The following is a 25,011-nucleotide window of genomic DNA, read 5'->3' as shown; positions in this document are numbered from 1 at the left end:
CCCGCACTGGCCCGCTCCTATCCTGGGTTGTGTCTTCATCAAAAGATAGAAAAAAGAAAAGTAAAAGTGGAGGGCAGAGAAACCCAAGGCAAAAAGCAAAAAGGGCCACATTACAGCAAAATTCTAAAAGGGGCAAAGTGTATTAAAAAGACAAGCCTGAAGGCTCTGTGCCTCAATGCGAGGAGTATTCGTAATAAGGTGGATGAATTAACTGCGCAGATAGCTGTTAACGGATATGATGTAATTGGCATCACGGAGACATGGCTCCAGGGTGACCAAGACTGGGAACTCAACATCCAGGGGCATTCAACATTCAGGAAGGATAGACAGAAAGGAAAAGGAGGTGGCGTTGCTGGTTAAAGAGGAAATTTACACAATAGTAAGGAAGGACATTAGCTTGGATGATGTGGAATCGGTATGGGTGGAGCTACGGAATACCAAAGGGCAGAAAATGTTAGTGGGAGTTGTGTACAGACCACCAAACAGTAGTAGTGAGGTTGGGGACAGCATCAAACAAGAAATTAGGAATGCGCGCAATAAAGATACAGCAGTTATCATGGGAGACTTTAATCTACATATTGATTGGGCTAACCAAACTGGTAGTAATGCGGTGGAGGAGGATTTCCTGGAGTGTATTAGGGATGGTTTTCCAGACCAATATGTCAAGGAACCAACTAGAGGGCTGGCCATCCTAGACTGGGTGATGTGTAATGAGAAAGGACTAATTAGCAATCTTGTTGTGCGAGGCCCCTTGCGGAAGAGTGATCATAATATGGTAGAATTCTTTATTAAGATGGAGAGTGACACAGTTAATTCAGAGACTAGGGTCCTGAACTTAAGGAAAGGTAACTTCGATGCTATGAGATGTGAATTGGCTAGAATAGACTGGCGAGTGATACTTATAGGGTTGACAGTGGATAGGCAATGGCAAACATTTAAAGATCATATGGATGAACTTCAACAATTGTACATCCCGGTCTGGAGTAAAAATAAAACGGGAAAGATGGCTCAACTGTGGCTAACAAGGGAAATTAAGGCTAGTGTTAATTCCAAGGAAGAGGCATATAAATTGGCCAGAAAAAGCAGCAAACCTGAGGACTGGGAGAATTTTATAATTTAGCAGAGGAGGACAAAGGGTCTAATTAGGAGGGGGAAAATAGAGTATGAGAGGAAGCTTGCTGGGAACTTAAACACTGACTGAAAAAGCTTCTATAGATATGTGAAGAGAAAAAGATTAGTGAAAACAAACGTAGGTCCCTTGCAGTCAGATTCGGGTGAATTTATAATGGGGAACAAAGAAATGGCAGACCAGTTGAACAAATACTTTGGTTATGTCTTCACTAAGTAAGACACAAATAACCTTCCAGAAATACTAGGGGTCCAAGGGTCTCGTGAGAAGGAGGAACTGAAGGAAATCCTTATTAGGCGGGAAATTGATGGGATTGAAGGCCGATAAATCCCCGGGGCCCCGATAGTCTGCATCCCAGAGTACTTAAGGAAATGGCCCTAGAAATAGTGGATGCATTGGTGATCATTTTCCAACAGTCTATTGACTCTGGATCAGTTCCTATGGATTGGAGGGTAGCTAATGTAATACCACTTTTTAAGAAAGGAGGGAGAGAGAAAACGGGTAATGACCGACCGGTTAGCCTGACATTAGTGGGGAAAATGTTGGAATCAATTATTAAAGATGAAATAGCAGCGCATTTGGAAAGCAGTGACAGGATTGGTCCAAGTCAGTGTGGATTTATGAAAGGGAAATTATGCTTGACAAATCTAGAATTTTTTGAGGATGTAACTAGCAGAGTGGACAAGGGAGAACCAGTGGGTGTGGTGTATTTGGACTTTCAAAAGGCTTTTGACAAGGTCCCACACAAGAGATTGGTATGCAAAATTGAGGTACATGGTATTGGGGGTAATGTACTGATGTGAATAGAGAACTGGTTGGCAGATAGGAAGCAGAGAGTCAGGATAAACAGGTCCTTTTTAGAATGGCAGGCAGTGACTAGTGGGGTGCCGCAGGGTTCTGTGCTGGGACCCCAGCTATTTACAATGTACATTAATGATTTGAATGAAGGAATTAAGTGTAATATCTCCAGGTTTGCAGATGACACTAAACTGGGTGGCGGTGTGAGCTGTGAGGAGGACACTAAGAGGCTGCAGGGTGACTTGGACAGGTTAGGTGAGTGGGCAAACACATGGCAGGTGCAGTATAATGTGGATAAATGTGAGGTTATCCACTTGCAAATTTTAGTCTGCTCCAAAAAAAAGTAGACCAAAAAAATGGTGCAGAATGATGCCGAAAATTCAGCCCAATATATGTCAAGAAACAGACTATCTGGGCAGATAACAGTTACATCCTCAGGTTATGTTATCACACAAGTGGATTTTGGGCAGGCAGAGGCAACTCCCCTAAAAGGAAGATGCTCCGACCGCTTAAAGGAGCAATTTGACACCACTGAACTGGAGAAAGCATACCCAAATTCATAACAGCATACAAGAAAAACCCTTTCATTCAATAAGTAGAAACAATCCAAAATGAAAATATAAATCTAGATCACTGACAATGAACCAGTAGCACCGATTTACACATTTCCACAGGAACAATTGCAGATATTTAAAGAGTTTAAGGTAGGTTCAGAGCAGATAGAAGCAAAAGCCAAATCCCATCCTAAATCTCAATTTGAATGTAATCAATTTCTCCAGTTTAACAGAGTAATTGCAATACAAGATCAATTTAACAAACCGGGCTAACGAAACATGAGGAAAATCGTCACCTGACAGCGGCTGTATTTTACATAAGAACATAAGAAATAGGAGCAGGAGTAGGTCATATGGCTCCTCGAGCCTGCTCCACCATTTAATACGATCATGGCTGATCCCCACCCGCTCTCCATAATCCCTTATTCCCTTATCGTTTAAGAAACTGTCTATTTCTGTCTTAAATTTATTCAATGTCCCAGCTTCCATAGCTCTGAGGCAGCGAATTACATAGATCCACAATCCTCAGAGAAGACATTTCTCCTCATCTCTGTTTTAAATGGGCGGCCCCTTATTCTAAGATTATGCTCCCTAGTTCTCATCTCCCCCATCAGTGGAAACATCCTCTCTGCATCCACCTTGTCAAGCCCCCTCATAATCTTATACGTTTCGATAAGATCACCTCTCATTCTTCTGAATTCCAATGAGTAGAGGCCCAACCTTTCCTCATAAGTCAACCCCCTCATCTCCGGAATCAACCCAGTGAACCTTCTCTGAACTTCCTTCAAAGCAAGTATATCCTTTCGTAAATATGGAAACCAAAACTGCACGCAGTATTCCAGGTGTGGCCTCACCAATACCCTGTACAACTGTAGCGCAAGACTTCCCTGCTTTTATACTCCATCCCCTTTTGCAATAAAGGCCAAGATTCCATTGGCCTTCCTGATTACTTGGTGTAACTGCATATTATCCTTTTGTGTTTCATGCACAAGTACCCCCAGGTCCCACTGTACTGCAGTACTTTGCAATCTTTCTCCATTTAAATAATAACTTGCTCTTTGATTTTTTTTTCTGCCAAAGTGCATGACCTCTCACTTTGCAACATTATACTCCATCTGCCAAATTTTTGTATGTAAGTTCATTGCATGTTAGGTGCTTTGGGGTGCTCTGAGAGCTACGATAAAGGTATTAAATATTTGCAAGCTTTTTGGTTTCTAAACATACACTCGCTTCAAAGACCAAGTCACATCACAGCACAGTCAGACTCATCGGCTAGTAGCCTGATGCCTGTCAAAATGCCTAAAATAGCTTTCCTCAATTGGCTAAGCTTAACTTAAATAGCGCCCAACTGGATCATGAATCTCCTTGCACCAGCAAAAGATTATTTCCCTTTCCAACTTAAATTTTCTTCTTCCTTACTTTAGGTGCCTGTCTATCATAGCCAAGATAGGCAGTTAGCCTGCTGAGAAAGAACTGTACACAAGCCACTCAAGCTCCAGGAAAATTTGAGTGCAACCTTAGTAACTCACCATTTAATTTGCAATCCATTCCTGTGGTGATGTACCTAGTTTCGGAGACTCATTCATGATGACAAACGACATGAAACTCACCAAAAGGAGAACTTCAGCTGAAAACCCACATCCTATCTACAATACCCAATATTTTTTCTTATTCATTTCACTCTATCCTCCACAGGTAACAGTCACACTCTAGTACTTTACTCACATGGCCATCATTCACATGTGAACCTTAATGGTGAGTGTAAACAGCATATTTTTCCATGAGACCTCTCAGCAGAGTTCGATTCTTTCCTCTTCCCAACAGCCACACACACTTCCGCCAGGAGCTGCTGGATGGCAATCAGGAGCAGAAATACTGGCTGATTTTCTCCTCCCCAATCTAGGAGCACTGAGACCAATTGTAGTGCCCTTCCCAGCACCCCAACTGCAATATGCTAACTTAGCCCAGTCCAGATATCCAAGTTAGGACTCTAATGGTCTGTATGGCTCAGCTACTAGAACATAAGAAATAGGAGCAGGAGTAGGCCAGACAGCCCCTCGAGCCTGCTCTGCCATTTAATACGATTATGGCTGATTCGATCATGGACTCAGGTCCACTTCCCTGCCTGCTCCCCATAACTCTATCGATAAACATGAAGAAAACAAACATTCTTCCTACAAACATTCTTCCTACAAACACCAGGAAAATATGAAATTACAAACTACTATAACTTCCTGTATCAGTTGCTCAATAGTAGACTTGAGGTCACTATAACAACCCAACAAAAACTAATTTTTGTATACAGGCCTTGAGGAATGGCATTAAATTTTGCAGATGATAGCAAAATAGGAAGTATAGTTTAATTCTTTATAAGACCAAAGGAAGCTGCAAAGGGATATTGGTAAGATGGGTGAAAAAAGGCAAATGGAATTTAAATTCATTAAGTGATACATTTTGCTAACAAAGCAGTAATTATACTTTAACAGCAAGTTAAATGGATTTAGGGATACAAGTTCAAAAGACACCAAAGATACAGCCCTGAAACCAATTAAAGACATCGCCTCAGATTGATAAAGCTGTAAAAAAAAACTAATGGATTTCCAAGTATTATAATGAGATAGAAAATATAAAAGCAAAGAGGCAAGGATGAGCCTATTTAAAAAACACTTTAGTAAAACCTCAGTAGTGTGTGCAGTATTGGGTTCCACACTATATGAAGGATCTTGAGACTACAATGCCGATTCACTAGAAAGCTACCTTGTATGAGGGAATACAAATACAAAGACTTGAAAAATTGGGGCATTTTGGTTTCTTCTTCGAACTGTTTAAAATTATGAAAGGATGGGACTGGCTAGATAGCAGATGACTGAAGACTGTTTTGAGAAGTTATGGGTCTGGAACAAGGACCACAGATACAAGTTTAATGTAAGAGATTTAGGACAAACAGCAAGAGCAAGTTCTTCAGAGAGTTGTAATGCTGTGAAATTCATTTCCAGGACTAATGGCTGAGGCAGAAACTGTGTCAAGATTCAATATAGATTGGAAGATGGATGATGGAAAGGGGATTGAAATGATATGGGAACAGGAGGGGTAAAGGTGATACATACTATTCGCTCACATGGAAGGCAATTGCCAACATGTCCTGGTTGGGCCGAATCGCCTGTTTCCAGGTTATAATTTCTATGTATTTTTTTTAAATGCAAAACATAAGAAATTACTATTTCCACCTATTATAAAAAGTCATGCTAGAGTTCGATTACACTTTTTAAAATCTGAAATTAATCTTTTTGCCATTCCCCGCCCCCCCCCCCCCCCCATTTTTCTTATTCAACTTGTCAATGGGCTAAGTCCAGAAGGAATAGGCCTTGCCAGGGACCTAAACTTGATCAGTATTTCCAATCAGGAGTAGGGTGGGTACATCTAATTTTGAGCGCGCAAAATCCTGAAGCTCCAACACCCTCGAGAAAGTTTAGGCAACCTGCCCCCATAATTTAACCCTTTTAGCCCCAGTATTATTCTGGTGAATTTGCACCATAGCCCCCCTGACCAATATATAATTCCTGAGGTACAGTGCCCAAAACTCAACGCAATACTCGAGATTGGGTCTGATCAAATGAACTGAAGCAAAACTTCCTCATTTTTCTATTCCAAGCCCCTTGAGATAAAGGTCATTTTGATTACTTTTGCTAACTCAGTGATGTGTGTGCATAGACACCTAAATGCTTTCTCCTCCAGCGTTCCTATTCCGATTTGTCTTTCTTGGATCCAAAAAGTGGATGACACTTTCCCACACTGAACTCCATCTGCCACTGTTTTGCCGACTCACTTAATCAGTCTGTCACTTTGTAACTTTCTGCTCCCATCTAAAGGGTTTACTGCGGCTCCGAAATTAGTGTCATCTGCAACCTTGATATATACAACTCTATTCCTTCATATGACTCATTAATATATATGGCAAAAAGCTGAGGCCCACTGCATCACTATTTCTCAAGAAAAATAAATCATTTTGAGGCTGACAAAAGTACTTTTTGCTTTAAAACTTAAGAAACTGTGCAAAGAATGAGTGTTTGAGGTAACTGAACCATAGAAATATACAGCATTAAAAAAAATTCAGCACAGCGCATCTGTACCAGTTCTTTGCTGGAACAATTCAAAACTAATCCCACTGTCCCAGCATCTCGAGTCCCTCTCAAACGTTTCCCATCCCTGGTGTCATCCCGATAAGCCTACTCAGTAAATTTTCCATGGTTTTAATGATCATCTACACTTAACTAGTCCCCCAACTTCATTAGGAAAAAATAAATCAAGCAATGCGTTTCTTGGTGGACTAGAAATATACTGATCTCAAAACCAATCCAAATGCATTCTAAAAACTTTTCCTCACTTTGATCATATGCATTACCTTTATTCCAGTCAATCTTAACAAGCCTGAGCTAGTTAAAGTCACTCATCGTCATTATTACATATCTCGGCACTATTAACAACTTGCATTTATATAGCAGATTTAAGTTTTTTAAAAAATATGGCGTTTCAGAGAGACATGACACAAGAAATTATTCTAATCAAAGGAGGTGTTTGGAACGTCAGAGGTGGGTTTTAATGGGGACAGTAGAAGGAAGAAAAGGAAGTGGAGGGGCAGGCAGATTTAAGGAGAAAATTCCCTTAAGGTAAAGGTGGAGGGATTTTGGGAAGGAACTCCAGAGCATGGCACCTAGGTGAGACAAGAAGCAGTCTTCGTTCTTTGCAAATTCATGAATCAAAGCTGCAATATTACTCTACTGCATTTCATAGAACAAATACACTTTTTTCTAGAGCCCACTAGTAGAAGGCAGTAAAGTGTAGATAATCGTTAACATACAAAATCAGAGACAAATTATCTGGATTGGGCATAGCATCGTACAATGTATCCTGAAATAAAGAAAGACTTTTTTTTAAACTCAATTTTTAATAAAATGTCACAGGGCAAGGCCAATAATAGTCTTATCCTCAAGCAGAGAATTTTAGTGGAACAATGGAAGTGGGGGTAAAGAGGGCATGTTGGGATAAAAAAAAAAGCTAAGCTTAAATGTTTACTTCAGTGTCTACTTCAGCAAGCTAAAGATCGCAATTCTGATCAAATTTCTCTTTTTGGCTGTGGTGGAGGCAGGAAGAAATGAATTGAGGAAGTGGCCACTCTACAACCTTATCCTGGAGTATTCCTTAAAGGTGGTATTTGCATTCAGTTTCCAGTGCAACTTCAAGCTGAAAAGGCACTGCTGGCAGAGAAACAGCTATCAATTCTGCTCTTTGCACCTGTGCTATACATTGGAAGAGGACACATAAAATGGTGCATTGAAACTGTGCACTTAATCCAATCTTAGACTTGGATTAACTTTATTCCCATCAACCAAAAAAGCCCGCTCTGTTAATGTGAAAAGAATGAGTTTCAGTGTAAAAGAAAATAGCTGTCAGTGTTAACCAGATGAATAACTGGCACATTTCCTCTTGTCAAAATGCTACAACGTCATTTTCTTCACTGGCACACTTTCGAGCAAAGATACTGTTGTTTGGGTTCACAAGGCCATTTTTAGATAAGTCAAACAATGTCAATCTGTACTGTTACTGGCACTCGCATCGGCAGCTGGGGTTTTCATATCAATTGGCTGATTGTTGATCTGGTATTATATCCCAACACACACACCGCCAACAAACTATGCCTTCAAATCAAATTGAAATATGGTCACAGAATGTGACCAAAGGTTAATTTCATTTAATAGTGGATCAAGCTAACCTTATTGCTAATAACATACAATACTCTTGTTGTATTTGCTTAAAACATGAATATTTAATAAAAATACTTTTGATAAACATTAAGTACAGGTCAAACTAGCCAAACTAAGTTGAAGCAAATTATGAGCACAGCATTTAAAATATGCAATAAAAACTCCAATACAATCATTTTAAGCTCCAAAATCATACATATTTCTTCTGGTTGGAAAATACCAATTCAGCTAATATATCAACATTAATTTTCGAAAGACAAATTATTCTGTGTATGTAAATGTTTAGATTCAAAGACTTACAGTCCCATCTTCAAACTGAAACAGGGCTGGGAGAGAAGAAAAAAACATTCTTTCCTTTCAATTACCTCGTCCACCACATTATAATACCCACATGTGCATGGGAAAACTGCATTATTTAACCAACCATTTGATGGGTCAACAGTAAATCAGCATTTTTATTTGGTCTCTCTCTCACACACACACGATAGGACCAAAATTGGACGTCCGCCCATTTCTCGACGGTATGCCATTTCATACTGCCGGGTATCGCTGGGGCAGCGTGCGCACGATTTTCATCAGTTTTTTCTCGGCGGTATGCCAAGCAGAGTGCAGCGGGCGGAGCGGAGTGCATCCGGCAGTTTGAGAGTGGTGAGTCCTTTTCACTCGGGAATCTTCGGGTCCCGAGTTCTGCGCACGCACATGCTGCTGCGAAGCTCCACCCCCCCGAGAAACAGACCAGAATCGACAGAGACTGCCGGTCTAAGAGCGATGTGCAGCTAAGTAGGGAGGGGGGGGGGGGGGGGGGCTGTCACTTCTTGGGGGCAAGATGACCACTTGAGGCCGGGGGGGGGGGGGGGGGAATTGCTTCTTTGGCTGGGGGGGGGTGACAGATTTTTAAAGTTTCACAGGTGAAGTTGCATACTGCCGACTGAAGATCGACTTAAAACCACCTTTTCCAGGGTTGTCTGCAGGGTCGGCAGCAAGTCAGCGGTATGCATACCACCGGGCGTTATGTGGGCGGTATGTTGGTATTTTTCAATCAATTTCGCGACTTTGGACGGTATGCCCACCAATTTCGGGTCCGATTCGTCTTTAAAGTTCAGACGCACTAGCATGGGATTAATTTATGTTCCAGTCAAGCCTGATAAAACAGAATTTCTGAGCGTGACCTCACTCCGTTAAAATGTCCCATTTGCAAAATTTCATGTAAATCAGTTTTTCAAAACAGCAATTACTAAATCAATCCAATATTGAAATTCACCATAAAATATTACTTTGATCAGGTTTATTGTGCATTCACAGCATTTTCCAGTAGTGCTTTCCAATCATTAAAAAGGCACAATGACATTTGAAGGGCAAGGAAATGGGAATCAGAATGGATAACTCCGATGTAGAGCTTGCACTGACACTGATCGGTATGATAGACCTTCCACTTGAATATATTATCGAGTGATCACTGTTCCAGCTTACACATGCAAAGGAAAGTTGCAGTTCATTTGTATTCTTTGATCCAACAGCATTTAATTACCTGTACAATTGATTAAGAACCTTCATCTTCTCATACACTCTTTCCCATAAGAAAAAAAATCAGTGACAGAAAATTCAGATTGAAAATCTCTATTCAAGCATACAGGTTTTGTACATTATACAGCACATTAACAAGTTGCAGGTGTGTCATGGTGTCCTGTCACCTTAAAAGCTAGTTTTTCTACATTAGTCACCAATAGATTGTCACCCATGCGTAGGGCCACTGTGCTCTAATCAGTCAAATCCCATATTTATTACATGGAATTCCAGGATCATCATTTTGGGCACTGCATTCTACTATTACATCCATTTATAATAACACCCACTACTTTATGGCAACTGTGCAAGTCAAATAATGGCCCTGAAATTCCGGCCTCGCCGGGTCCATACGGAATACGTACGGACCCAATGAGGCTTCGCAAAAGTTGGTTTTTGGCGAGCAATGTGCTTGCACCGAAAACCGGCTTTTCCGATTGGTCAAATTATCTCGACAGATCCTCCGCATCCCCGCAGCAAGGAAATTTGCGCGGGCGAGATTGGACTATTTGCCCATTTCTTGCCCAGCGAATGTCCTTGAAACTTTTATGCCTGGCAAAAGCAGGCACATAACCTACTTTTATCAGCGTAAAAGTTTTAAAATATAAAAATAAAATTTAAATACACATTTTTATAGTTAAAAACCCTGTCCACGATGGCAAGTTTATTTTAAACCCTATTAAAACACATTAAAAAAATCCCCAAAATATATATTTTTTCTAAAATATTTAATTAACTTTAATTTCAATTAATTTTAAATGTGTGGGGTGTTTTTTTTTGTATTTATTATGTCGTGTTTTCGGAGATTATTCTCATTGATACCATTGGGAACTCGTAAAACCGGAGTTCTTATTACTATCAATGACTCCAGCTTCTCTGTCCATATCTGGAAGACATGGATGTGCCACGAAGCCCGTGAAAAGGAGGTTCCTCCAGGACCACCAGGTACATCCGTAGAGAAATTTTGGGTCGGAGGAGTTTGTCCGAAAGAAGCCTCCGACCGGAATTTCAGGGCCTATACTTTTTAAATTGCGTAAGATTTTGACCACTACTAAGACACAGACAGACAAACAGAGGCTATCTCAAAGTGCTTTACAGCAAATTAAATACGTTTAAAAAGAGTGGTCACTCTTGTAATGTAGGGAAATGCAGCAACCATTTCAAGCACAAGATTTCACAAACAGCAATGAGATAAATGACCAGATAATCTGTTTTAGTAATGTTGGTTGAGGGATAGATTTTGGCCAGGACATTGGGGATATCTCCCCTCCTCTTTAAATAGGGCCAAGAGAGCTTTTACATCCACCCGAGGGGACAGACAAGGCCTCGTTTTATCATCTCCACACATCCAATAATGCAACACTCCCTCAGTGCTCTCATCCGAGATTATGTGCCCAAGTCTGTGCAGTGGTATTTGAATGCACAACCATCTCACTCAGAGCAAAGAGTGCCAACACTAAGCCAAAGCTGACACTGTGGAGATCAAATTCTACAATTATTATCCATTTTTTTATGATCACCTGATATGCCTGGACTTGATTTTAAGTACTGAGGATAAGTATTGAGCATTACTGACACTGTGAGCTGGATTCATTTCATGTGGCTTATAGTCATCAGCCAGAAAGGAAATACAGATTATTTAATTACAACTTAGCAGTGGCTTATATATTAAAAACAATTTTGCCACAAAAACATATATAGTGTGGGAATGGCTCAGAAAGGAAAGAGCTGAAACAATAAATGGAGAGTATTCTCTACATTCAAGTTCCCAAGCTGGACAATGGCATGTCAACAAGCAGCGAGATGGGGTGGGGCAGGGGGGGAAAGGGGAGAGAAAAAAAAGTTACCTCGCAACATCATCATTCACTTCCTACTTGAAAGTAACATACTGATATTCAGCCCTATGATTGAAAAAGGTTTGTTCATCAATATGGGAATTTCTTACTAACCTTCTTTCAAGAAAATAGAAGAAATTGTAACTGACAGAAAACAACACAGCTTTCCCAACAACCAAGTCTGAATCTCCTGTTAAAATCATTATTATTGGAAATCCGGTGAGTAATTATGCCATAAAAGCAGAAAATGCTGGCAATCTCAGCAGTCAGGCAGCATCTGGGGCGAGAAACAGAGTTAACATTTCAGGTCGATGACCCTTCATCAGAACTGGCGAAAGTACAAAATTAACAGATTCTTAAGGAGCACTGAAAGGGGAGGGGAATAAAGAACAAAAGGGAAGGTCTTTAATAAGGCGGAAGACAGGAGAGATTTGAGACACAAAGGGCCAACTGGAGATGGTAATGGCAAAAGTTAGAAAAAATGTCAAGATAGAGTGTGAATGGCAGAATAATTACTAGCTGTCATGGGGAACAGAGAGAAAAAAATACGTAAGATCAGGTGGGACGAGGGGGGTTTAAAAAAAAGGAAAGGGAGCAAAATATGGGTAGAGACGATGCTTTCAAATTGTTGAGCTCGATGTGGAATCCAGAATGCTGTAAAGTGCCTAAATAAAAGTGACAGGCGACTGGAAGCTCAGGGTCACACTTGTACTTCTTTCAATTTAGTATACTGTATTCGCTGTTCACGATGTGGTCTCCTCTACATTGGGGAGACCAAATGCAGATTGGGTGACCACCCTATCTCTAATCTCCTCCAGCATCGCCCCCCCCCACTCCCGATCACCATCCGAGATATCTGCGCTCCTCGAATTCTGCCCTCGAGCATCCCTGATTATGATCACTCAACCATTGGTGGCCGTACCCTCTGTTGCTAGGCTCCAAGCTCTGGAATCCGCTGCCTAAACTTCTCCGCCTCTCTAGCCTCCTTTAAGACACTCCTTAAAACCTACCTCTTTGACCAAGCTTTTGGTCATCTGCCCTAATTTCTCCTTATGTGGCTGTCAAAAAATGTTGTTTTACAATACACCTGTGAAACACCTTGGGGCGTTTGACTATGTTAAAGGCGCTATACAAATACAAATTGCTGTTGTTACTCATACCAGCACTGATTGTAGAAAAATGAAGGTTGTTTAATCTGTAGACACTACTGCAAGACAAGACCATTTAGAGAGGGCAGAAAGAAAGTCAGTCAGAGAGAGCACAAGCTAAAGTAAAAACATAGCTTCAAATTTTGAAGCTGATTACTTCACCTCCCCTGTCCCACTGTAGTCACCTTCATATAACATGCTCTAACCAGAAAGACTTGTTCCTAGCATCTCGGCTCCTGCAGCAACAATTGTGTGTTCAGTCAACAAAATGTGCGCTCAACAAATCTAGTTTCAACAGATTTTCCTCCCTGGAGGTTGGATACGCCACCACTACGAGCCTGGCCTATCAGATAACTGCCAAACCAAATTATGCAGCCAGCAAATTTGACAGTGAATGGCTAGAATATAACTTGCACACAGTATCACTGGTAACTGGTGAAAAGGAAAAAGTGCAAATGCTGTAAATACACAGGTCTATCAGCATCTGAAGAAAGAAGACAGGTATAATTTTCAATTGGGGATGCTACAGATTTATTTGTTGAAAATAAAATATAAACAGCTTTGTTTTCTGAAAACATAACATGACATTTTTACGCAAGTCCCTCCAATCATTAGCTCTACACAGGCAGTTATTGCTAGTCTGAGCTCAGCCCAATTAGGACCGAACAGATTATTACAAGTTCAAACACTCTACACTTCGAATAGTCTGGGCACTCAGTTTCTTTGCAATAGATTTCAAAATCAACACTGATTAGAATAGCTTGGCTTTCTAATTTTGTGTCACCCGGTTGTGCAGGCAACAATAGAGAAGACCGTTCAGCCAATCTGATGTATCCAAGGTGTTCCACCACCTATGGTTAAATCAATTATTGGTCATGAAACAGCTCATGAATATTTGGGCAAGAAGATTTTGTTACAGGAATTAACAGTATTTCAATTGGAAGAGATTCAAGTTGCTTTCAAAATGATGGTAACTCTGTTGCACAAAATTATGTAGTTGTTCCAGCAATGTTCTTACTGTACAGCAATGGTTTTTACATTTTGCAGCCACCATTGCTGAACAGCGAGAAGCTGACACTGTTCAAACAGGAGCAATATTACTTAGCATATTCTAAGATTATCACAATCCGATTCTAGAGCATTAATAATGTGTAGACTAAACAACAATTAATTATTTCAAGGCCTTAGCATTTGAGCACCTAAAATGACAGCAATGTTTTAATTTGGCCTCCCTAATTACTAGTCCCAATTATTACAGTATATATGTGCTGCACAAAACGGTGAGTGGCCTCGGGATTCCAAAAATGGCATCAGTGACATTGCCAACACAACGTGAAGTGACAAATTAAAAACAATGGGGCGTCCCCTAGCGTACATTATATTTAAGGCAGCATTTGGAATGCATCAGTAGCATTAGTGACAAAGTAAACAATTGTGGCAAAGGAAATTTCAGTAGAACAGAATAATTGGAATAAGCATATGCAGACGTAACTCAAATGAATCGTTAGGAAGAAAAAGCAAAATGACAAAAGATGCCTTGAAGAAAGTGAGATCACCTAAGAACACAACTAGCTTTTATATAGCGCCGTTAACATGGGAAAAACTCCCAAGATGCTTTACAGGAGCGTAATCAGATAAAAATTGACACCTAACCAGGACGGGTGACTAAAAGCTTGGTCAAAACTATAGGTTTTCAAGTAGCATGTGCTGAGAATAATGGAGAGATAAATGAAGACATGATCATGAGGTAGGTTTCTGAAGGAAGGGAGATGGGTAATAATGGAGGGATTTGTGCAGAGCGTTCCAGAATCTGGGACCAAGACAGCTGATTGGACGAGTTTGAAGAAAACAGAGAGGCCAAGGACATGGATAATTTCATAGATCGGTGGACTGGGCGCCAGAGATCATGAGGACAGGAAGACAGGAGTGATGGGGAAGCAGAATTTTCTACAGGACAGATTTGGGTATAAGTGAAAGTTATGGACAAGTTGTAGTTTGTGTGTGTGTCAGAACCTGGGAGGCTGGCAAGGAAAGTGTTCGGGTAGTCAGGCTTGGAGGTGATAAGAATATGAAATAGTACTTTAGTAGCAGTTGGGGTGAGGTAGGGGTACAGGTAGGCAACTACACACGTGTCGATGGAGAATCTATGTGGAGGACAGAGTGGAATCTGAAGCTTTTCTCAGGATCAAACAGGAGACCAAGGTTGCACACTCAGATTTAACCTTAGTTGAGCAACAAGGGTGCAAGGGAATCAGCAACTCCCTGACCTTGTGTCCCCTGACTCCATGCATCTTTTTCTGTCCAATTTCAACGTAAACAATAGCAAGACCCACGGATCATAAAGAACCCTCACTCTGTACACCAGCTACTGGAATACATCTCACACACTGCCAAGTGAATTCTTCTCTTTCTCTCCAAATTGTAAACTGGATAAACACTCTTAATTGAATCGAGAGACAGGCTTTGGACAAGTAAGTAGTTTCATTTACAGAAGACAGATAAACAAATAGTATGCAGCGAGATACATTTCCCTTCTCAACGCGATATATAAAACAAAGACTATTTGTTTGCTTTCTGAACATGGCCTTTAAAACAGAAGGCCACTTGCTGTAAACTTCCTCTAGCTTAACTCTCCCTGGTTGAGGCTTTTAAAGTACAAAAAGAGGTAGCGGCTGGAAGATTCACACAGAATGATTGGTTTCTGAGCCAAGAGTGTTTGTGTGCTGCGAATATAGTTCACTAACATTAAATTTCTGCATTTTAATAAAGCTGTCAATCACAGAAGCTCCAGCCAATCAAGAGCCGCACCCTCTTCTCAAAGATCTCAAAACAGCTGTCAAAGTTACGACAACATGTCTGTCCTTTGAACAGAACGTTGCCTTAAGCAGCATCGTATCTCAAAGTATTCCTGAAGAACAATGAGCCATCTTTAACAATAGCATCAAATGTTTGGGATTGCAATCAATAGCCTTCCGATTCCTGCTGGGTTAGCAAAGACATAATAATGGGTTGAATGGCCTGTTTCAATGCAATAAATATAGAGAAGAAGGTTGGCACGATGGCGCAGCCCTGCTCGACCCCGGTCCGGACATTGATTGGATCTGTGGTGGATCCGGTGGTCAGGATCGCGGCTTGTATGTCGTCGTGGAACAGGCGTAGGATGGCGTCAAATTTTTTGGGGCAGCCGAAACGGAGGAGGACACTCCATAGTCCCGCGCGGTTAACACTGTCAAATGCCTTTGTAAGTTCAAAGAAGGCCATGTACAAGGGTTGGTGCTGTTCCCTGCATTTCACTCCACCGGCGATGTTCATGCCTTCACTCCACTGGCAACGTCCTGGCCTTCATCCCTCCGGCGACGTTGTGGAGTAAAGGATAGTTGGCCGCAAATAGGCAAAGCTAAATGTAGTTGACAGCCATATGTAACTTTCTTTATGCCTACAGGTGATATTGCTAAGGGACAGCATGTAAACCAGGAAAAGGGGGCCAAAGATAGAACAAAGTGACTGTGCAGGAGTAGGAAGAGAAGCATATGTGCTAAAAGACACAAATTAGCAAGAGACAAAAGGAAACAAGGTAATCAGAGGAAAACTATTATCTCCTAAAATACATCTCAATCATTGATTCAGTTGAGCACAAAGCAGTCAGGAAAATACACAAAACAGAAGAGAGCGCAAGAGTGAAAACAAGGATAACAATCTTTTTGAATCATCATAATGCATCATCTTGGCCCAATCTCAAATCATCCTTTTCTCTTTTTCCCTCTTCCCCACAAAAATAAATCTAGTTAGCTCTTAAACATGTTTTTAATATATTATAGGCTTCAATGGCCTTCCCTTGTAACTTACCAGTATTCTACAACACCCTTACTCTCCTGATTTCTCTCTTATTCCAAACTTGCCATGAAATTTTATTCCCTTGTCAAAGGTGAGCAATTTGGATTAAATTTCTAAATTCCCTTCATAATCTTGAAAATTTCAATTACATCATCTCGAAGTATTGTCTTTTTCAAAGAAAATGAGTCTAACTTCCTTGTCAGATTTCCAATATCGGGAGTAATCCTGCAAATCCACTCACAAGATAGGCGCACCAACATCAGTGTTCTCTCTCAAGCCAACATCCCCAGCATCGAAACATTGACCACGCTCAATCAACTCTGATGGACGAGCCACATTGTCCGCATGCCTTATGCTCGACTCCCGAAACAAGCTCTCTACTCCATCATGACTAGCTTCAAGGACACCCTCAAAGCCTCCTTGAAAAAATGTAACATCCCCACCGACTCTTGGGATTCGCTGGCCCAAGACCGCTGAAAGTGGAGGAGAATAATCAGAGAACGTGCCGAACACGTCGAGTCTTTTCATCAGGAACACGCGGAAGCCAAGCACAAACAGCAGGAGTGTGACAAACCAAGCACCCCACCCACCTGTCCCTTCAACCACCACCTGTCAGAGACTGTAGATACCACATTGGTCTCATCGGTCATCTTAGAACTCATTAGTGTGGAAGTCATCCTCAACTCCAGGGGACTGCCCAAGAAGGTTGTCCACCTCTGTATACACCTTGGGCAGAGCTAAATTCTTGGGCGCACAATCCTCAGAAAGACAGCTCCACTTTATCTTTTCAATCTTGCCAAACAGATAATTGCACATTGGTCAGTGATTGAAGAGCCCAGGGAACAAGAGAGTAATGTCATTTGCAGCATACAATCTGACTGAAGTGCAAATTGAGAGAGACTGCTCAAGAAATGGACTTAAATTAGGATGGAGCTCTTGCAGAGGGCCATCAAACTTCTTAAACTGGACCGTCGCCAAAGAAATAACATCCTTCCTATGACCAAAACTGAAACAGTACTCCAGAAGAGGTCTGACCAATTACTCGCCTGCCATCATCCATCATCATAGGCAGTCCCTCAAAATCGAGGAAGACTTGCTTCCACTTTAAAAGTGAGTTCTCAGATGACTGTAGTCCAATATGGGAATTATAGTTTCTGTCACAGGTGGGACAGACAGTGGTTGAAGGAAAGGGTGGTGGGAAGTCTAGTTTTCCGCACGCTCCTTCTGCTGTCTGCATGATCTCAAGTGACCAGACTCAAGGTGCTCAGCACCCTCCCGGATACTCTTCCTCCACTTAGGGTGGTCTTGGACCAGGGATTCCCAGGTGTCGGTTGGGATGTTGCACTTTATCAAGGAGGCTTTGAGAGTGTCCTTGAAATGTTTCCTCTGCCCACCTGGAGCTCGCTTGCCGTGTAGGAGTTCAAAGTAGAGCGCTTGCTTTGGGAGTCTCGTGTCGGGCATGCGGACGATGTGGTCCGCCCAACGGAGCTGGTCGAGTGTGGTCAGTGCTTTGATGCTGGCCTAATCGAGAACACTGACGTTGGTGCGTCTTTCCTCCCAGGGGATTTGCAGGATCTTGCAGAGTCAGCGCGGTAGCACTTCTCCAGCGCTTTGAGGTGTCTACTGTATATGGTCCACGTCTGAGCCATATAGGAGGGTGGGTATCACTACTGCCCCGCAGACCATAAGCTTGGTGCCAGATTTTAGTTCCTGGTCTTCACTCTCTTCCTCAGGCAACTGAAGACTGTGCTGGCACACTGGAGGGAGTGTTGGACCTTATTGTCGATATCTGCCCTTGCTGATAGTTGGTTCCCGAGGTATGGAAAATGGTCTACGCCGTTCAAGGCCGCGCCGTTGATTTTGATGATGGGGGGCAGTGCTGTGAGGCAGGGTCAGGTTGGTGGGCGACCTTTGCCTTACGGATGTTTAGTGTAAGGCCCATACTCCAGATGTGGTCTGACCAATGTCTTAGATATGACCTCTTTTGATGAGTACTTGCCTACAGAGCAAAAGCAACTGCATGTCAAAAACGTTGGGAGGGTTTTGGGCTGTAACAATCAGATTTAAAGAATTACTACAGGATTTCAATATATTTTGGATTAATTTAACTATTTTAACAAGTCAAAAATTTGATATTCAGATATTTCATTTCAACAGAACCGCCAGAAAAGCTACTTGACATTTTCATTATATTTTCAATGTAGCTGCATTCAGCCTTTTGAGATATTCAGTATCAGTCATGGTCAAAATATCCCTCACTACCATCTTTATTTGGTAGTGGGCCAGTGGCATTTTTTTCTCAATTTACAAAAGGAAATCAGCATGATCAAAATCAGTTTATTGACAACTTGAATTGGGGAAAATGCAGACAAAAGCACATTAGACATTGCACAGTTGAGGTTGCTTAATTGCCACTTATAATTTGCTTTATCATACAAACTCACAACTATACTAAAATTCATTACCTCCTTAACTGTAAGAGGAGTTAAGTGTTGATCGCAAACTGGTACTGGTAATGGAAACATCATGAATTCCAGGAAGATGAACTAGTACTTGAAATGGAAGATTGAACACTTACAGTAACTGAACAAATCTTTGTGATTTTATGAATAGCCTATGTAAATGTAATACAGTATTGAATTACTTTTGGAAAAGGCTTCCAGTTATTGAATTGATTTTAAAATCAAATTTCAGATTCTTTTTTTAAATTATAGGATAAAGTTACTTCAGATTTTCTTAACTAAACCATCTTACTACAAATATTGACAATAAAGCTGCTGCAGTTTAAAGGTTCCTTCCACGTCAATCAATGTATACTGCTACCATAGATAAGTGCAATTTCCAATGATAAAAACGCAGTGTTTAAATGGCGCATTGCCAAAATCTCAATTTTCTCATAATCGTGTTTGGTGCAGGGGAGAGGGAAAGGAGAGCGCCAGACACAGAGGTATAAGAAGGAAGGCAGCAGAGGGAGACAGACCCTATAGCCATTTGCATCACAGAAACACAAGTACAGACCTGCGCTGAAAGAAAAAAAGACTTGAATTTATATAGCACCTTTCACAACCACCAGACGTCCCAAAGCACTTTACAGCCCATGAAGTATTTTTTTTGACGTGTAGTCACCATTGCAATGTAGGAAATAACAGGAACATACTGCTAGTTAGCAGAATGAAACATTAAAAACTTGTTTTAGACAGGAGGTTAAGTAACTTTTGGACATCAACAAAATATCTAAAATGTTATTCGAACTTTACAACAAGGAGTCAGCATTTTGAGAGTACGGTGATTATGTCAAACAGGATAATATACATCAACCATATTATTTTCTGGTAATTACAAGTTTATTATGAGTTCAACTGTTAGTGATATCATAATCATTAATATTTCAGTGAACATGAATACATATGAACAGGAACATACTAATTGCTGTCAGCAAAGAGTCATCCTACAAACACCAGTCAAGATTTTTTTTTAAATTAAAAAAAAAAGGGGGGGCATCCAAGATTATTCAAGTTATTAACTCACCTCAAGGATTAGCTTAATTATCAACTGCTTGAAATTTGCTCTTGCAGATTATGACACCTGAACCTCTGAGTGACAGCATCAAATTAAAATTACCCCAGTGTAGCACAACATCCTGCAACAATTCCCACAAATGTTTACACTGACCAAGCATCACACCATTTCCTACTCAAGTGCCATGATTTTCCATAAAACTTCAGAGGTTGTGAAAGTTTTAGTTTGCAAGTGAATCTAAGCTATAGGTAATCACTTGTCCCAATTATTTTACCACAATAACTGCTTTTCTATCATGGCAAAACCTGCATTAGTGGCACCAGCTCCTGATGTTCAGGTCTCACATGGCCAACTGCAACTCAAAAATAATCTTGCCAGTGTTCAATAACAGGACATTTGTTACGAGTCTTACCAACTGCAGACTACAGTGAATCCCAGCAAGCTTACTTTCGGGTTGCAGCTGACTGCTGAGTCCCATGCGCAAGGAGCTGGCGCCTCAACCATTGATAACCAAGTTTGGTTAAAAAGGTAATCAGATCTGACACTTCCTGAACCCAGAAATAATCTAACTTACTCGCACATGACTATGTGTGAAAATGTTTTTGATCCAGGGAATCAGTAAAATCTGACTGTTTATGCCACATGGAAATTTAGATTCCTACTTTGCAAACGGGCAGTGAGGACAGAGTGTTGTCTTTGGTGAAGCAGGGCTAGAGATAACTGGACCAGAGCACGCAGATGTTTTTCAATCCTCATTTTTTATTTTATTTACTTCATATTACAAATAGAAAAATTTGGGAAGCTGAAAAGTAGAATTGGTTGGAGTATAGAAGTTTCTCTGCAGTACAGGCTGAGGAGCTCAGAGACACAAAATTAAGGCACAGGAGGTTAAATGAATACACATAAAGCTCAGGATTTAAAAATTGCCTCAAAGTGTAACAAATGTTTTTGATCCTGAAAACTAGTAAAATGTCAGGTTTTGTACCCTACAGCCATCCATGATCAATAAACATGCTCCATTACAAATAAATACACCATGTAAACTGCAATGTCATCACATCTGCTTGTCAATTGAATTTTTTTTTTTTAAATGCTTCATGTTAAAGCCTACAGGTGTTTTCTATATTTAAAACACAATCCACATGTACACTAATGGCATCCAGCTATACTTCTCCACCACATCTCTCGAACCTCCTGCACCCCCCCACTGCCTCCACATTGTCAGACTTCCAATGAGCCGCAATGTCCTCCAGTTAAACAGTGGAAAAACCGAAGCCATCATCTTCAGCCCCTACCACAAACTCTATCTCCTCACCACTGATTCCAGCCTCTCTGCTCAGCTACTGTCAGGTTAAATCAGACTGTTCATAACAGTGACGTCCTATTTCACCCCGAGCTGAGATTCCAACCCCATATCCTCTCCATCACAAAGACTGCCTACTTCTACCTCTAACATAGCCATCTCCACCTCTGTCTCAGCCCATCTGCTACTGAAACCCTCATTCATGCCTTTATCAACTCCAGATTCCACTATTTCAATTCTCTCCTGGCCAGCCTCCCATCCTCTATAAACTTCAGATATTCACTGGAGCCATTGGGAGAGCACTCTGGGAATTTTTGTTTTAAAATGCTTACCAAGCTGGAATTCTAGTACACCTAGGGTGAAACCCAAGAGTTGTGAGCTACCTTCTGCAGCTGGTCTCTATCATCCCAGCTTCAGTGATTTTGGGAGTCAGATCAATTTATACTGCTCTTTCACATTAATGTGCATGGCAACTGGAGAAAATACACAAGATGAGATTTAAAACTGAGTGTTACCCTTGTTGATTAAAATTTAGGGTTAGGGCTAGGCACATACTAAACACAGAATTTCAGGGTAACTAACTGCAGATCATTTTAATAAACCAAAGTGAAGTTACAGGTTTTTTTGTTTGTACCATACACCATTCTACTTTTACTGGGACCATTCTCCCAGTAAAAGCACACATGTTTAAGATCCTACAAGTTTAACAGATACCACCTCAAAACTATTTTTCCAATTTCCCATATTTTGGAGGCAAACAAGCAGCTTCCCAGCACAGGATCTTAACATGACACTAGTTAAAAATTGTCAACTTTTTTTTAAACAAAAAAGAAAACAGTAAAAATTATTTAATTAGGTGCGATTTTCTACCAGATTTTGCGTGTTTCCATTTACAAAAGGAACTTGGGCCACTGCAACACAGCAAGTATGCACCAATCTGATTATACCAGTACATTGAAAATCGTTAGACCACACAAAATATCTAAAAGGAAAAGGACAGATAAAGCCTGGTGACAGTATAGTTACAAGTCACATTTATCCAAAAGGGCCCATCACAAGAAGCTAGCAGACGGTTTTTAAAATGTTAATGTTGTTTAGCTCTCAACTTTATTGCAACCAGGCGGAGTTTAATAGTTTTCTTCATACTTCCCATGAACTGTAATAGAAGCACTTTAGGTCGATCAACAAATTTTATTAACCGAGAAATCTTTGTTCTTTCATAAGTGTAATTGCTGGTCATCAGAATTAGCACTAAATTGTGTTGAAGCATCCTATTTGCTGTGAAGAGTTCAGTGGTGGTGAAGTAGAATCTGGTACTGTACTGAATTCAGGCCACCACGTAAATCTCAACCGACATGATAACCTTTTGAAAGCCGATTCATGACAACACTATGCAATGAGGCAGATTTTCAGAAATAGGGGGAAATTTCTAATCTGGGGCACTCGGGCACTGTTCTTCAGTCTCAGAAACTAGCAAGTTCCCAGATAATTAAAAAAGGCTCTTGGGACACGGTCTCAGGCGAGCCCAGGCAGTCCTGCACCTCCTTCCCTAGCAACTAACAAGAATTTGCTCTGGTATCTCAGTCAACATAAGATTGAAAAATATACCTATTTAGTTGAAGCAGTCACTCCAGAGTAGTAAATAGAAAGATGCTGATTCACTACAACGTGTTTGAGGTGGGCTGTAATTTCCATCTTCAATAGTAGCTTTCAGACGTGTAACCACAGAAGTCCTGAGACTTGCCCCCTCCCACCGCAACTCCCCATGAAAGATGACTGCTAATCCATTACATTAAAAAAATGTCTGGAGTAACTATAACAAAAAAAAACGTCTACATCAATGCACCAAGGGTCGACTGAACAAAACCAAGGCCAAGGGCGTTATCTGGGGCCTGTTGCCGCAAGAAAACTCGGGAGACATTCCCCTGACAACGCACACGGCCCCCGACGCAAACTCCAAACCCAACCGCTGGTGTTAAAATTAAATCCAATAATGAGGATAAAAGCAACGCCGGCGGGGTGGAGCGGGACTGGGTTTCATTTTGCACATTCTCACAGTGAAAGGAAGCGCTTACAGTCCAGGTGCTTCTTCTTGGGGCCCATGATCTCGTGTGTGGTGGCTTTGCAGACGGTTTTGGAGACGGCAGAGCCGGTGACACTGTGCTGAGCCGCGGCGATACGGTCCGTGATACTCTGTCCCGACATCTTCTCTCCTGGCCAGCACCCCAGCGGCAGATTCACACACAGAGGGCTTTAAATCCCTCTCACTGATCACCCCGGCCAGGGAGACGGAGAAAAACAACGCCAAAAGTAAACTGAAAACCCCAGGAAGGAAAGCGAGCAGAACTGACTGCACCGGGCTTTTCGAAAATATATATATAAATAAGGCGGTCTCTTGGGTATCTGTCGCCACCCAGGGTTCAAATCCTCTTTCTTTCTCTGCCTCTGCCGAAAAGGAGCAGGAGTTGCAGGAAAATGGCGGGTTTGGGCCAGGCTCCTGCCCACTGGATCGTTATCATGTGATCATCCACCAACCTCGTCCCAGTTCGATCCCATCAGCCAGCCCCTGACTCTCCCTCGACAACCGAGACTGACGCTGCTGCTTGGTGCGATACTTCCAGTTGCCAGAAAAGGACGCCCCTCCCTCCCTTGTCTGTCTCTGCCAAATGCTGAAGAGGTTCTTTTTGTTTGCTGATTCTTTCTACTGATGCATCTGTATGTATGCACATCTGTCTACACGTGTACGGTATTTACACACGACAAGCTGAATCCAGAATACAGATCGCACCATGTGGATCTTTGTCTTAAAGAGCCTTTTTTTCCCCGAACATTTGTAACTGCTGAAATGTAAAAGATGCAAGATCATTAAGTCGTTGAATTTGATTTGTCTATCAAAAGTAGTCATTGCAATAACTTTTTTAACAGTAATTTTCAAGAAGATTTTCAAATAATATTGTCTTTTATTCATGGAATTAATTGATCATTACCTGAAATAAAGCATGTCTTATCCTCAGTAGATCAATAAGAGTTTGTTGGACTTAAAGAACCAGAACTTAACTTCAGATAGAAAAATACTAACTTATTTAACTTCAAAAATGAAATAAAAAGAGACACACAATTGAAATCACCAGTTGCTATTGAGAAAAAAGGCCACCATACATCCATTCAGATTGTTTTAATCCTCTAAAAGGATCAGTTTAACAGTTCTTGAAATGCCAGCTATGTTAACAGTACTCACTCGAGATCTGTTCTTCACAAGTACGGTACTTTCAACAAAGTGACTGGCATAGGCTATTTTCATGTTAGTAGCCCCACCACATCCAGCCAAGAATGACCACGGACAACCAGGCAATGAACAAGAGGCGGAGTCTCCATGAACAATCCCATCTTCAATTACAGTGATGCCCAATGTGTAAATGTAAGAGACAAGACTAAAGTATTTGCAACTCTCTTCAGCCAAAAGTTCCAAGACGACGATCCGTCTCAGCCTCTTCGCAGATCCCCACCATCGTAGATGCCGGTGTCCAGCCAACTCAGTGTGATTCACTCCATGTAACATTAAGAAG

General features: G+C 41.2%; 1 protein-coding gene across 17 annotated transcripts in view; it reads right to left on the bottom strand.

The window, feature by feature from the left end:
* The window catches only part of picalma (phosphatidylinositol binding clathrin assembly protein a), a 150,819-nt gene extending 126,756 nt beyond the window's left edge, over positions 1-24,063 (bottom strand). For 4 of the 17 annotated variants that reach the window (XM_070892019.1, XM_070892023.1, XM_070892026.1 and 1 more), the window contains exon 1: positions 23,521-24,059. In XM_070892019.1, the coding sequence (XP_070748120.1) occupies positions 23,521-23,650 (130 nt within the window). In that variant the 5' untranslated portion in view covers positions 23,651-24,059. Of the gene's footprint in view, positions 1-23,520 lie in introns of all 17 variants that reach the window. The other 13 variants (XM_070892018.1, XM_070892022.1, XM_070892021.1 and 10 more) reach the window with 10 other exon arrangements.
* Between the last annotated feature and the right edge of the window lie 948 nt (positions 24,064-25,011).

Source organism: Pristiophorus japonicus, chromosome 10 (assembly GCF_044704955.1).
Source record: "Pristiophorus japonicus isolate sPriJap1 chromosome 10, sPriJap1.hap1, whole genome shotgun sequence".
NCBI lineage: Eukaryota > Metazoa > Chordata > Chondrichthyes > Pristiophoridae > Pristiophorus > Pristiophorus japonicus.
The sequence above is the reverse complement of the archived record's forward strand: the minus strand, read 5'-3'. Positions and strand labels throughout refer to the sequence as shown.